General features: G+C 49.3%; 1 protein-coding gene across 1 annotated transcript; it reads right to left on the reverse strand.

The window, feature by feature from the left end:
• Nucleotides 1–5,885: 5,885 nt before the first annotated feature.
• On the reverse strand, nucleotides 5,886–13,085 carry GJB1 (gap junction protein beta 1). The gene is made up of 2 exons (XM_037126717.2): nucleotides 12,982–13,085; nucleotides 5,886–7,412 (listed from the first exon to the last, which is right to left on the reverse strand). Exon 2 carries the CDS (start codon nucleotides 7,394–7,396, stop codon nucleotides 6,545–6,547), a length of 852 nt encoding a protein of 283 aa, XP_036982612.2. The 5' UTR covers nucleotides 7,397–7,412; nucleotides 12,982–13,085; the 3' UTR covers nucleotides 5,886–6,544.
• Between the last annotated feature and the right edge of the window lie 404 nt (nucleotides 13,086–13,489).

Below are 13,489 nucleotides of genomic sequence, written 5' to 3' on the forward strand. Positions count from 1 at the left end.
TGAAGCCCTAATAGCACACACCTGCCCAGAACTTACCTTCCACTGAGCAATCCTCCAAGTGTTTCATATATAATTAGCACAGTTAATCCTCACTGCAGCCCCCGTGATGTCGGGACTACCATTGTCTTTGTATGACAGATGAGGTCAACGGAGGCAGAGTAGCTGAGGAACTGAAGTTGCACAGGTAGGCAGTGGACCATGCCCCTAATTGCTATACTACATGGACTTTTCAGAGAGACTTCAGCTGGAATGGAGAACCGTTGTCACCATCCTGTGTAAATTCCACTTTGTCCTCGAAGTCCACCATCAAATCACTGCTCTTTCTTCCATAGTGGACCATCAACCTTAATGCATCTGTTTGTGCGAAGGTCTGCCCTGAGCTGCATCTCCTGAAACCCTCCAGTCAGTCTATAATTCTAAGTACAGAATTACCTATAAGTCTGGAAAAGGGCATAGCTTTGGAGTCACAAGGGTTCCCACATGGGATAGCTGAGAGTTCAAACTGCTGTGCAAACTTCTATGCACAGTATATGAGACTCTTCACGAATGGGCCCTTGCCAGTCTCACCTAGTATGACCCTCCCCTCCCCCATTCTCTACTCTAGTCATGCTGAGCTCACACTTCTCTTTCATGATGCTGAACCTCCGCACGTGCCTGTAACCTCTCCCGACTGCCCTTATTCGATCAGGCTAAGCACCCCCTATCTCTTAAGGTTATGCAAATAATTACCAGGCAATTTGATAAGCACTCTAATCAACATACACTACAATGTACAGCAGAAATTCCAAAGGGGAGGGAGACTCATTTTTGCTGAGGGACTGCGGACCTAGGGTGGGGATGGGAGTGGCAGAGAGGAACAACTTGAAAGCTGCACACAGTAAATGACATTTGAGCTCAGTCTTGAAAGATTAGGAATCGGCCAGTCAAGGAAGGGGAAGGAAATGTGCAAATTATCTTTGGCTCCTTTACCTCCCCACAATCGGACATCAAGTCCTGTTGTAGATTCTACATCCAAAGTGCCTCTCACATCTGTCTTGTTTTATTCCTTGTGCCGCTGTCCTAGTCTTTTTTTTTTTGAAAAAAAATATTTCATTTATTTATTTTTAGAGAGAGAGGAAGGGAGGGAGAAAAAAAGGAAGAGAAACATCAGTGTGTGGTTGCCTCTTGGGGTCTCGAACGACCCCTACTGTGGACCTGGCCCGCACATGCCCTGGCCCGCATATGCCGACTGGGAATCGAACTAGCGACCCTTTGGTTCACAGGCTGGCACTCAATCCACTGAGCCACACCAGCCAGGGCTATTTGTTATTTTTTAAAATATTTTATTTATTTCTTTTTAGAGAGAGGGAGAGAAACACCAATGTGCAAGAGATACATCAATCCAATGCTCTCACACACCTCCTACTGGGGACCTGGCCTGCAACCCAGGGATGTGTCCTGACTGGGAATCAAACCAGTGAGCTTTCAGTCCACAGGTGGGCACTCAATCCACTGAGCCACACCAACCAGGACATTGTCCTGGTCTCACAGTCTTATTGGGCTATACAGAGCTGGTCATTCTGCGTTTTCTATTCCCTATTCCTAATCTACTTTCCTGTGTGGCTGCCGGGGAGTGAGCTCCGAAACCACAAATCTGGAACCAGCACTACCCCACTGAACACCCTTAACGGGCCCTGACTAGCGTGGCTCAGTGAGTTGAGTGCCATTGCATAAAGCAAAGCATCACCAGTTTGATTTTGGGTCAGGGCACATGCCTGGGTTGTGGGCCAGATCCCTGGTTGGGAGCATTCGAGAGATGGCCAACCAATATTTCTTTCCCTCTCTTTCTCCCTCCCTTCCCCTCTCTCTAAAAATAAATAAAATCTTAAAAAAAAAAAAACAACCCTGAATGGTTTCCACTACCTATGGGACAGTCTTAGGCCCTTATAATGACAATAAGGCCCACGATAAACTGGCCATAGTTTATCTTTCCCACCTTCACTCTAGCCATTCCACTCCTTAAACTCTCCATTGCAGATGAGTGGTCGAAATCTGAAGACAACATCACGCCCTTTCAGATACCATGTGTTTTTTGCCCAGTTTATTCTCCTTCCCTAGAATGGCCCAATTCTTTTTTCCACCTGACAGGTTCTGCCTGGACTAGTCCAGGGATCAAAGGAGGCCCAACTAGGTGGGTCTTTACAGCCCTTCCCTACCGTAGCTTAGGCCTCTCATTTAGGTAGCATGGAATCAGTAAATGGAACCAGCGTTCCCCTCTAGCTGCCACTGTGTGCACCCAGGCTATCTGATTGGACCTCTGAATCAGTTCATGGTTGCCATGCCAATTCTCTATGGATACTGCAGCCTGCTTTGAAATCCCATCTCAGCTGGCTGGGACCTTAACTACTTGCCTAGTTCAGCCTGTCTCTTCATCCAGGAGCTGACTCTGTCCCTCTGCTCCTAGCTCCTGATGGCTCTGCACACAGGTACCTCTGAAAGGCCATAAATGTCCCTGAAAGCACAAGTGCCATGTGCAAGCATGTGTTACAAATTCCTGTTAATATTAGGGTTTTTTTCTGACCCTTTTTCAGACCCCTAGAATATTGACTCTTAGAGGGTTGGTGTGTGCTCAAGAGAAGTTTGTAATGCCTGTTGGACTTTGCTGTTTGACTGTCGGCTGTTCCCTTGGGGGAGGCAACCCTATTATTGCAAGTTCTTTCCACTAGCTCCAACCTAGCTGAACCAGCCTCCCTCCTTTCTGGTTTGTTGCAAGTTTTAGCATGCCTTGAGGCCGTGGTCTTTATTGCTTCTGATGCTATCTTACCTTCGTTTCCAGTTTCTAACCAGCTTCTGTGCAGCCTCCTTTGATTTCTCGGTGAGAGAGGTGGAAAGGTTCCTTCCCACCCTGTATTGCAGATAAGAAAACCAAGACTCAGTGTAACTATAATGTGCCTGAGGGGACAGAGCTAATAAACGAAGACTCAGGTGTCCAGATTCCAATGTCCTCTTCACTATCCCCGTCACTCAATACTTTGCCTACTGGGTGGTGGGGGATTAAGCCCCACTTGCCTCCTGGTTTAAGAGTAAGTGTCCTTTGGACTGAAACCCCCATCCGGGTAGCTTTATTGTCCTCCCACTGCCCCCTGGAGAGGAAAGCCCTGATCTGGAGTTGGAGCCTCTTTCCAAAGGGGATTTAGAGAATCTTTTGAAAAGAAAGATTTCTGGAGTGATGGTGGGTTTAGCATTTCTCAGTGTGGACAGGGCATGAAGTCCCTCTGTGGAACCAGGGTGGAATTATTTTTCAAACAGACATTTCTTTTGGTGTGAAGATTTTATTTATTTTTGGAGAGGGAAGGGGAAGGAGAAAGAGGGAGAGAAACAGAAGTGTGTGGTTGCCTCTTGTTCACCCCCTACTGGGGACCTGGCCTGCAACCCAGGCATGTGCCCTGACTGGGAATCAAAGTGGTGACCCTTTGTTTTGCAGGGATGTGCTCAATCTACTGAGCCACACCAGCCAGAGCCCAGGGTGGAATTTTTAAATAAGAAAAACTTTCTCTTGATGGCCTTTTAAAAATATATATTTTATTGATTATGCTATTACAGTTGTCCCATTTCCATCCCCCATTCATTCCCCTCCACCCTGCACACCGTCTCCCACCCACATTCCCCCCTTTAGTTTTTGTCCATGTGTCACAAGTTCTTTAGATTCTATATTTCCCCTACTATTCTTGCCCTCCCCCTGTCTATTTTCTACCTACCATCTATGCTACTTCTTCTCTGTACCTTCTCCCCCCTTCTCCTTCTCCCACTCCCCTGTTGCTAACCCTCCATGTGATCTTCATACCTATGGTTTGCTCCTGATCTAGCTGTCCTCTTAGTTTGCTTTTGTTTTAGGTGTGGTTGTTAATAACTGTGAGTTTGCTGTCCTTTCACTGTTCATCTTTTTGATCTTCTTTTTCTTAGAGAAGTCCCTTTAACATTTCATATAATAAGGGCTTGGTGATGATGAACTCCTTGAACTTGACCTTCTCTGAGAAGTGCTTTATCTGCCCTTCCATTCTAAATGAAAGCTTTGCTGGATAGAGCAATCTTGGATGTAGGTCCTTGTCTTTCATGACTTGGAATACTTCTTTCCAGCCCCTTCTTGCCTATAAGGTCTCTTTTGAGAAATCCGCTGACAGTCTGATGGAAAGTCCTTTGTAGGATGGCCTTTTTGACCAAGCAGAGGTGCTCTGCACCTGTTGTGTTGTGTTGTGTTGTGGGTGGGAACAGGATGGGTTTTAAGAGGAACAAGCATCTCTCCCACCACAAGGGGGTATGAACCTCTCCTCTACCAGGGTACAATGCCAGTGTCCAAGGAGCAAGGAAATTTCTGGCAAGAAAGGAATGTATTTCTTTTAAGAGAGGGTGAAGCCCTCTCTCAGATTGCTGAATGTGGGGGAAAGGACTACTAACTCTCTCTTTTCTTTTTTTTTATTTAAAGTTTTTTAAAGATTTTTATTTATTTATTTTTAGATAAGGTGGAATGGAGGGAGAAAGTGAGGGAGAGAAACATCAACATGTATGTGGTTGCCTCTCACATGCCTCCAATCAGGCACCTGGCCCACAACCCAGGCCTATGCCCTGACTGGGAATCAAACAGGTAACTCTGGTTTTCAGGCTGGTCTTCAATCCACTGAGTGACACCAGCCAGGGCTCTCTTTTCTTTTTTAAAGGAGGAACAGCCTCCAGTGAGGAAACCTTCCGTGGTCTCTGTAGGAAGGAGAGACTGTTTCTAGAACAGAGCGTGATCAGATGTTCTCTTCCTTTCTACGCTTCCCACGTGGAGTCAGCACCCTCTGAGAGGGAGTGGCAAACCATTATTTATTTTTTCCTGCTAGGAGGTAGGAAAGCTGACAAGAGAAATTTGCTGTGGGGAAACTTTTACTCTGAGGGGCCACAGGTGAGGCTGGGGAAGACTTTGCAGAATCCCTGAGGCACACCGTGTTTAAGGGAGCTTAGAGATGTGTGAGGCCAGCCCTATTTGCTCACAAGGAAACTGAGGCATGGGCAAGGCAATTCCTTGCTAAGAAGTGAAAGCAGCAGGACTAGAACCCAGATTTGTCAAGTCCTAGCCTGGGGCTTTTCCCAGCACAGCTGCCCTGCTGCTTCAGAGAGCGATGCGGTTAAGGAGACTGTTGCTATGCTATGTTTGACCTGTCGTGGGCACGTCTCTGGGGTGGGCGGCATTGCTCCCTATGGGGAAGGAACTGAGGAGGGGGGCAGAATTAGGGGCTAGGTCCAGATAAAAGGGGTCAAGGTCACTGCACAATTGGATTGGTGGCTTGCAGGGCATTTAGACTGCCTAGAATGCTGAATTTCAGGCAACGGAGGGGACTATTTCTCCCAGGAGTGCAGAGGAGGGAGCTTCACCAAGATACCGAGGAAATGTGTGCTGCTGTCCACGACCTGCAAAGTTTATTGTTTCCTGTTTCTCCAGAGGGAGTTGTCATTTTCATCTTTTCAAAATCAGACGAGGGGGCCCAAGGGAACTTCCTGAGGTGACGTTAATGTTTTCTGATATATTATGGTCACATTTACAAAACTGTACACAATTACCAAAACTCAATATGCTGTGTAGTTAAAATGGATACAAAATAAATAAACTCAGAGTAAGGGAGTGACTTAGACCCCAACAAAGCTGTTATCGAAAAAAACAGAAAAGCAAACCCCCAACAAGTCAAAACAACTGAACCCAGGAGAGAACAGCTCAAGGTCTGGTTTTGCAGGCCAGGAGGGCGGTGGCTCCGTATTTGCAACTTTGACTTCCCAAATCCCTGCATCTTTAGCCCACTCCTTTCTTGATTGGCAACAGCCAAGGCCAGCTTGCCCGGGGGAGGTCAGAAGTTGCGGGAGAAAGAACTGGACAAACACACAAACCACCTCTTCATTTCCTGTAAAATCCTGTTTAATGTGTAACATTTCAGGCAGAGAGAGGCCTTGGGGAGTAGAGGCAGAGGCAGCCCAGCCCAACCCCCCACTCCAATTTATCTGCCTGCTTCTTTCTCCCTCCCTAACTCCTCCACCCCAGACTCGTCCTCTTTTTCCTTGAGGCCGCAAGCACTGCTCCTCCTTTTCTTGCTACCCTCCCTTCTCCACCCACAGGCCCAGAGCACCCTCCCTGCACCGCACTTGCTTGATTCCCTCTCCACTGATGTGACTCCAGAAATAGGATATCTGACAGCACAGGGTTAAGATTAGTTTCATCATTGGAGATGCTGTCAGAGCATCCTATGTCTTGTCCCCAGTGGTCCCAGGGAGATGGAGAGGGAAGAGGAAGAAGAACGGACCACAAGAGCTGCCCACACCCCCAGTAACCTTGAGCACGGGCTTACGTGGCCTCAGGCTCCCCACCCCTTCAGCACCTCAGACAGAAAGCCCCAGGGAGGACTGAGAGTTGGGAGGGAAGGGTGGTTTCAGTGGAGCTCTCCTTGGCAGGCAGCAGCCTGTGTACCAGAAAGGGAGGAGGGGGCACAGGCCCAGGGCAGGGTGCAGGGCAGGAAGGGACGTTGCCTGGTATGTGGCATCAGCAGGCAGAGCAACGGTCGCTCTTCTCAGCCAGCCCGGCCCCAGTGCCGGGGCTGCGCCGCAGTATGTCTTTCAGGGAGCCGTCCTGCTCACTCAGCAGCTTGTTGATCTCATTCTGCTTGTATTCAGGTGAGAGGCGGTGGCCGAAGCCTGAGCCCTTGCGGGAAGGCGGATTGGAACGTTGCCGGGCTCGGCGGGCACAGGCCCGGATGATGAGGTACACCACTTCAGCCACGTTGAGGATGATGCAGATGCCAGAGGCAACCAGCATGAAGACGGTGAAGACTGTTTTCTCCGTGGGCCGGGACACGAAGCAGTCCACTGTGTTGGGGCAGGGGTAGATGTCACACTTGACGAGCCGCATCATGGCGTAGCCCGGGTAGAGTAGATAAAAGACGTACATGAAGGCGGCCTCAAACAGCAGCCTGAAGACCACGCTGATGACATAGGTCCACCACAGTGTCCCTGAGATGTGGAACTTGTGCCTCTTCACCTCCTCCATGTGGAGGGGGTCCCCATGGCCCTCAAGTCGCAGCATTTTCTTTTCTATGTGCTGCTGGTGAGCCACGTGCATGGCCACAAGGAGAGCTGGGGTGGAAACCAAGATGAGCTGCAGAGACCACAGACGCACATGGGAAATGGGGAAAAACTGGTCATAGCAGACGCTGTTGCAACCGGGCTGGAGGGTGTTGCAGATGAAGGAAGACTTCTCATCACCCCACACACTCTCTGCAGCCACCACCAGCACCATGATTCTGAAGATGAAGATGACTGAGAGCCATACTCGGCCAATGGCGGTAGAATGCCGGTTCACGCCACTGAGCAAGGTGTACAAGCCCGTCCAGTTCATCCTGCCTCATTCACACCTGCAACACATGAGCCACAAAGCAAGCTGTCAGAGAGCTGGGGCAGAAGGCTGGTCACCATAACACTGCCTGACAGCCCCCAGCCCTTTCAAGAACCAGTGACAGGGAAGGAAAAAGGAGCCATGGCTTTCCTCATAGCCCCAAGTCCCTTGCCAGCCATTCCTCCTCCTCTTAATCCTCAGCTTCCTCCTCCTCCTCCTCACTCACTCACTCCACTTGACTTCCCTGAGCCCCAGCTCCCTGTTTTCCTTTCACCCAGCATTCTTTCCTCTGTAGCCCCTTTCTCTGCCATGCCCATCTCGTTCTGCCTTTAGCCGTCCTCTTTAGCTCCCCATTCTCCAGCTCCTTAACTCTGGACCTGGGGCAAACCCAAACCGCCCTGTTACCTTGGGGAGTGCCTATCCCTGAGGCCACCCAGACAGGTCCCCTATGGTCTCATGTCTGTGCCGGGGGAGTGGTCCCTGGGTCCGCGCCTGCGTCCCAATTCATCACCGCCCGGTGCTGGGGAGTCATATGCTGCTTTATACCCAGTGTTTGCACAATGGGACCTTTGTGGGGCTCTGAACAACGCCCTTTAGAATTCAGATCAAACGCCCTGACTTCCGCCCACCCTATACACAGAGCACTTGTGTCCCAGAGCCGGACACCCAGCCTGCACCCACCTGTTCTGTGCCCGCCCGGTCCATCGCCGCACCCGCCCCATAGCCCCACCGGGAGAATGGCCACGGTGGAGGGGGAGGAGATGGAACAAAGACAGGTACATGCAAGAGGGGGTTCGAGGGAACCAGGACGCTCTTTGGGGAGGTCCTTCCCTGTGACCCTCCTGGAAACTTAGGGTCTGTGGGATTTTTCCTACACTTAGATCCCTCCCAGGGTATGGGTGAGCTAGAGGAGAAGAAAGGGAGCTCATAGTTATCAAGCCAGGAACTGTGTTAGGTGTTTTCCATGCGTTCTTTCTTTTGATCCACTTAGTGGATCATCTTTTGATCCTCTAAGGAGTGTTACCCTACTCTTTCCAGATGAGGAAGCTACAGCTCAGATAAGTTAAGTCACTCAGTCAAGGGCACACAGTAGGAAAGTGTAGAGGAAGATGAAACGCCAAAGGAGTTGAAGAAGTCAGGGCTCTTTCCGTAGTATACTTGTGCTTTTGCAGGTGGTGTCAGCAAAAGCCAAGGCTAGCCGATAGTAACAACAGCCACAACAACAGCCAAGGCCAATGCTACTCATAAAAGTACAAGCAACATGGAAGTTGTCCACCTGTGGGTAAATTCCAAATCCAGTGTCATGGAGCATACTGTGACTATCCCTCCTTGGGCTTCTGGAGAGGGAACCCATACAGAGGGTGGACAGACGGGCACACGGTGAGACAGAGTAAGCCGAGGAGAGGAAGAAAGATCTAAGCAATCAAATAGAAAGTTAGAAGGTGGAATCTTGGTTCTGCATCTTATAAGGGCTTGGACTGATGACTGAACTTCTCTGGGCCAGCTTGCTTATCTACAAATGGTCTTAATATCCAGGGTTATTGTGAGATTCAATGAAGCACCTCACAGAAGTTCTTAGCCCAGCTCCACTTTCCTAGTTGCTGATCAAGGGCAGTAAGAACCTTACAAGGAAGAAAAAGCAATGTGCTTTTGGGGGACTAAGTGGGCCATCAAACCCAATATCCGTCTTTTTTCTTCCCAATTCTGTTGTTGACCTGTGGTGTCCATCTGAGATAGAACAGGCTGTTCCTTTGCTGCCCTGCCTCCAATGTCTAATGTACACCGTGACCTCCTGGTTTCTCAAGCTTGCCAATTGCTCCAGGGAAGAAATTCTCTCTAGCTCTTAGACAGGCAAGAAGGCCTCCCCCTACCTCCCGCCACTTCAGCCATTAAGTTGTAGGGAGGTCATGTTAGAAGCAGGGAAGTAGATGTAAGGGGAACACAGGCCTGTACTTGTAGGAAATGCAGGGCATTTCCTGTCCCCAGTTCAGGGGCAGAAGTTGTGGAAAAGCCCCATCTCCAGTTCTGAGTGGTTCTCTCTGTTCCAGGGGGAAAGGGGTGGGGTATTAGCAACTGCAAAAGTTGGGGAATGGGATGAAAGAGACTAAGGGATAAAGAGATGGTCCATAGGACGTAGACTGCTTTCCTGAACAAAGTTTCTTCATTTAACTTAAAAAATGATTAGTGAGTTTCCCTGGCTGGTGTGGCTCAGTGGATTCAGCACCAGCCTGCGAACCAAAGGGTCACCAATTCGATTCCCAGTCTAGAGCACATGCCTGGGTTTTGGGCCAGGTCCCCAGTGGGGTGCGTGCGAGAGGCGACCACACATTGATGTTTATCTCTGTCTCTTCCCCTCTGTCTAAAAATAAATAAAATATTTTAAAACAGGAGATTAGTGAGTTTATGCTGTGGGCCCAAGGCAGCATGGGGAAGCAGGAACATGGGGCCCTTTTCCCCAAGCCCAGGGTTCTGAAGGAAGACCTGCTACAGGAGGCACCACAGTTAGCTGTAAAGAAATGTTTTGTCTGGTGAGACGTTAGATTCAAGCACATGTGGTCAAGGAACACTGAGAATAATCGTTTACTGAGTACCTGGTATGTGCCAGGTCCTTTGCATGCGCACTATTTCCTGTAAAACTCAGAACAACCCCACCAGGTAGGTGTTGCTTTGAATCCTCATGTCACAGATGAGGCAACTGCCATAAAGAAAAGTGAAAGGAGAGCCCTGAGCAGTGTCAGGGCTCAGTGGGTTGGGAGTTGTCCCACAGAGCAAAGGGTCACCGGTTCTATTCCCAGTCAGGGCACAAGCCTGGGGTGCAGGTTTGGTCCTCAGCTGGGGTGCCTGCAAGAGGCAACTGGTCAATGTTTCTCTCTCTCTCTCCCTTTCTCCTTCCCTTTTTCTAAAAATAAATAAATAAATAAATTTTTTTAAAGAAAGGTGAAGGGATTTGTACAAGGGTCACAAGGGTTGCACAGTTAGCACATGACCGAGCTGGGATGTGAGCCAGGACAAGTCAAATCCAGAGCCCATACTCTGTCCCATAAGCTCTACTGCTTTTGGTTGCAATTATAATTTTCTTTCTGTGTTTTTACAAACAGGGACATTCGGAAGTGGCCTGGCTTTTATTGTCTTGTGGTTCCTTCTCCCCTTTTCTATCAACTGACAACTCTTTTCCTCTCCTCCCTTCCCAGGCCTTTCCACTGCATCCTGAGTTTGTTCGGTTTCCCCTCCCTTAGCATTCTTGCACTGCTCATTCAAACCCCAAAGCAAACTTCAGCTATTCTCTTCTCTCTGTTCCTCATGGTGCCCCACAAGCAGCCTGGCCACCTCTGAGTTTCTAGGTTCTTATAGCTTTCAGCTTCTCCTCTTCTCGAGTCCTCTGGGCCATAGCCAGTAGCTCCCTTGGAGCCCCTAAGGACCCTTGTGTGGGCACTTGGATCTCCAAGTTTTACTTTCCTACTTGGAAGGAAAGCTGATCCTTATGTCAACATTGTACCTCAAGGTTTAAAAAAAAAACATTCAGGAGAGTGACTTGATTTTGAAATCCAAACTCTTGGTGTGACTTTGGGTGAAAGTCCAATATTGATATGCTTTGCGTTGCTCTGGGCGTGTCTTCTGTCGTTGTGCTTAATCAGCCGATTTCTCGGGCCACGTCAGGCTCTGGCCTTGTTCTCAAATTCAGATTTGCCCAAATGCTCAAGTACAGTTCAAAGTCGGGAGATTGCCCTTAGTCCTTACATCAATCCTGTAATATTGTCCCCACTTTTCAGGCAAGGAATTTGAGGCTCAGGGAAATTAAATAACTTGCGTCAGTGACAACGGCTCTGCTGCTAAATGGGAGTCAAGTTTCGAGCTTATTTTCCTGGCATCTTAAAGCCTTTGTATGTACATTGCACTGCCTTTGGCAGCCTCTGTTCCTTTAAAGACTTTGTATTCTCAGACCAGGCCCCCCCTCCCCAGTCAAAATCTTGTACTCCTTCCCACATGTGCTTGTATGTGTGGGTGCCTGCATACACACACACACACACATGCGCATACACATTCATCAAGTCCCTCTCTATCTTCCCTCCCCTCCCCACCCCGCCTTTCAACTACAGGAAATCCTTGTGTTTTGTCGGTTTGGTAAAGAGGAGACTGGCTGGGCTGACTGAGCTTATGCTCAGCCTCGAACTTCAACACTTCCCCGGCTTCCCCATCATTTCACAGGCAGCTTTGGGCCATGTGAGGACAGGGGGCTTTCTGTGAGATTAACTTCTGAATTTGGGGCTGCCTTCATGAATTTGGCATGGCAAAGGCCAAACTCCTCCCGCCCTCTTCCTCTTCCCCTGCTTCTCTTCCCTGACTCAGTCCTGCACTTCCACAGCCCCTCGGTCACTGCCTTGTCCCCTCTACCCTGCCATATGTATTCTGTGGCTCGGCCTGGGTCAGGGCCAGTGTAGCTCATTCCAAATTTCTCTTTTTCTCACTCTGCCACGGTCTTTTCATAGAACTCCTGCTACTTTCAGCTTCCTCACTGATTCACCGCTGGACCTATACCTTCTTTCTCCTCCATCAACTACATGACTTTCTGTGTGTCTCTCTCTCTATTTTGGTGTATTAACACAGCCACCATTTATGGAATACTTAGTGTGTGCTAGAGTGGTGGGTTTATTAACTCTCATCCTCAGAACAGCCCTGTGAGCTATGGGTTATTTATTGTCATCAGTTCACACATAAGGCAAGGGAGCCTTAAAGAAGCTGAACAACTTACCACACAGCTGGTAAGCAAGTGCTGGAACTCCTGTTAGGATTCATGTTGGTCCCTCACCAAAGCCTGGGCCCCTTCCCCATTGCTCTGCCGCATCCACATCTATTTTCTATCCATTCAAATCCCTTTCTTGTCTCTATTCTCCCCTTGTGTCATTTTCTAAGTCCCTGCATTCTGCCATGCCATTCCCAACAGCTGGAAAACTTTCAAACAGCTAGAAGTCTACCCCTCCTTTAGATATCCAAATCATCATTTACTCCAAGCTCTGCCTAAGTCTGCCTGCCTCCTGCAAAAAGGTGGAAATGCATGATCCCAAATCTCAGCCCTGTTGGCTGGCTCTCAGCACATACTGAGTGCAGTGTATTTATCTGCCTATAGCCCCCGTGTTGGTTGCATGGCTGGTTTACCTTCTAATCAGGGAAGGAAAAGAGCACCTGGAAGTGCCCCATGGTTTCACTGAACCTTAGCCCTCTGTGGCAGAAAATGCTTTAAAGAGATAAACGTGGCCAACCCTTAACAGAGGGCTTCTCAAGTCCTCCTGGGAATTCAGCTCTTTGTGGATGAGGGGCATCCTTGGCTGCGGAAACAGATTGGGGGAAGAAATGATTTGGAACCTGGAAAGAAGATAAGAGCTGGGGGCTCCAAAGAGAGGCTAAGCAAGCCTGCCACCTGGCAGGAGGGGCCTGCCTCCTGATCAGAGGGCAGTAAAGAAAGGATCTAAGTGGCTGAAAGCCAAGGCCAAGAGAAGACAAGACTCAGACCTCTCCCCAGCCCCCATTCCTGTTCCCTGTGCCACACCAGCATCCACTTGTCCACCTTTCTCAGCCCCCAGCTTCCTCACCTGGCTGCTGCTGCTGCTCTTTCCTGGGAATGTCTGCAGACGTGTCTGCACTATGTTACCAGGCATTGTCAGTCCAGCCCAGGGGAGGGGCAAAGAACCCAGGGCCCGGCCACACGTGGCTCAAGGCCCAAGACAAACATTAACCAGCCCCACTTCCTCTCATGCACAATTATTAAGTAAGACCAATCCCTTGAGCTTCCAATGGGTTTGGATAGACAGATCACATGGCCTGGAGTTAGTACCCTGTCCCAGAGGGAGAGAGGCATCGTTGTCACCCATGTGCCCACGTTTTGCCCATCTCATCTGGGAGATTAAACTGCATGGACCTGGGCTCATCAACAGCCCTCAGCCTCCCCCAACCCCTGGCCACAGGTAGACTATGTGTACTGGCAAGCTGCAGAGAGGGTTCCTGCACTCCTTCAAACCCTTACAGCTCCCAACCTTTAAAAGGATATGGCTTTGGGGGGACAAAAAAAGGCATGGGCAGTGCTTACTGGCACTTTGAGAT

The sequence above is a fragment of the Artibeus jamaicensis genome, unplaced genomic scaffold (assembly GCF_021234435.1).
Source record: "Artibeus jamaicensis isolate MK-2021 breed Jamaican fruit bat unplaced genomic scaffold, CSHL_Jam_final scaffold_2375, whole genome shotgun sequence".
Taxonomy (NCBI): domain Eukaryota; kingdom Metazoa; phylum Chordata; class Mammalia; order Chiroptera; family Phyllostomidae; genus Artibeus; species Artibeus jamaicensis.

Bases quoted from the DNA above. Each gene is read 5' to 3' on its own strand.
- GJB1 (XM_037126717.2), bottom strand. From the start codon at position 7,396: ATGAACTGGACGGGCTTGTACACCTTGCTCAGTGGCGTGAACCGGCAT.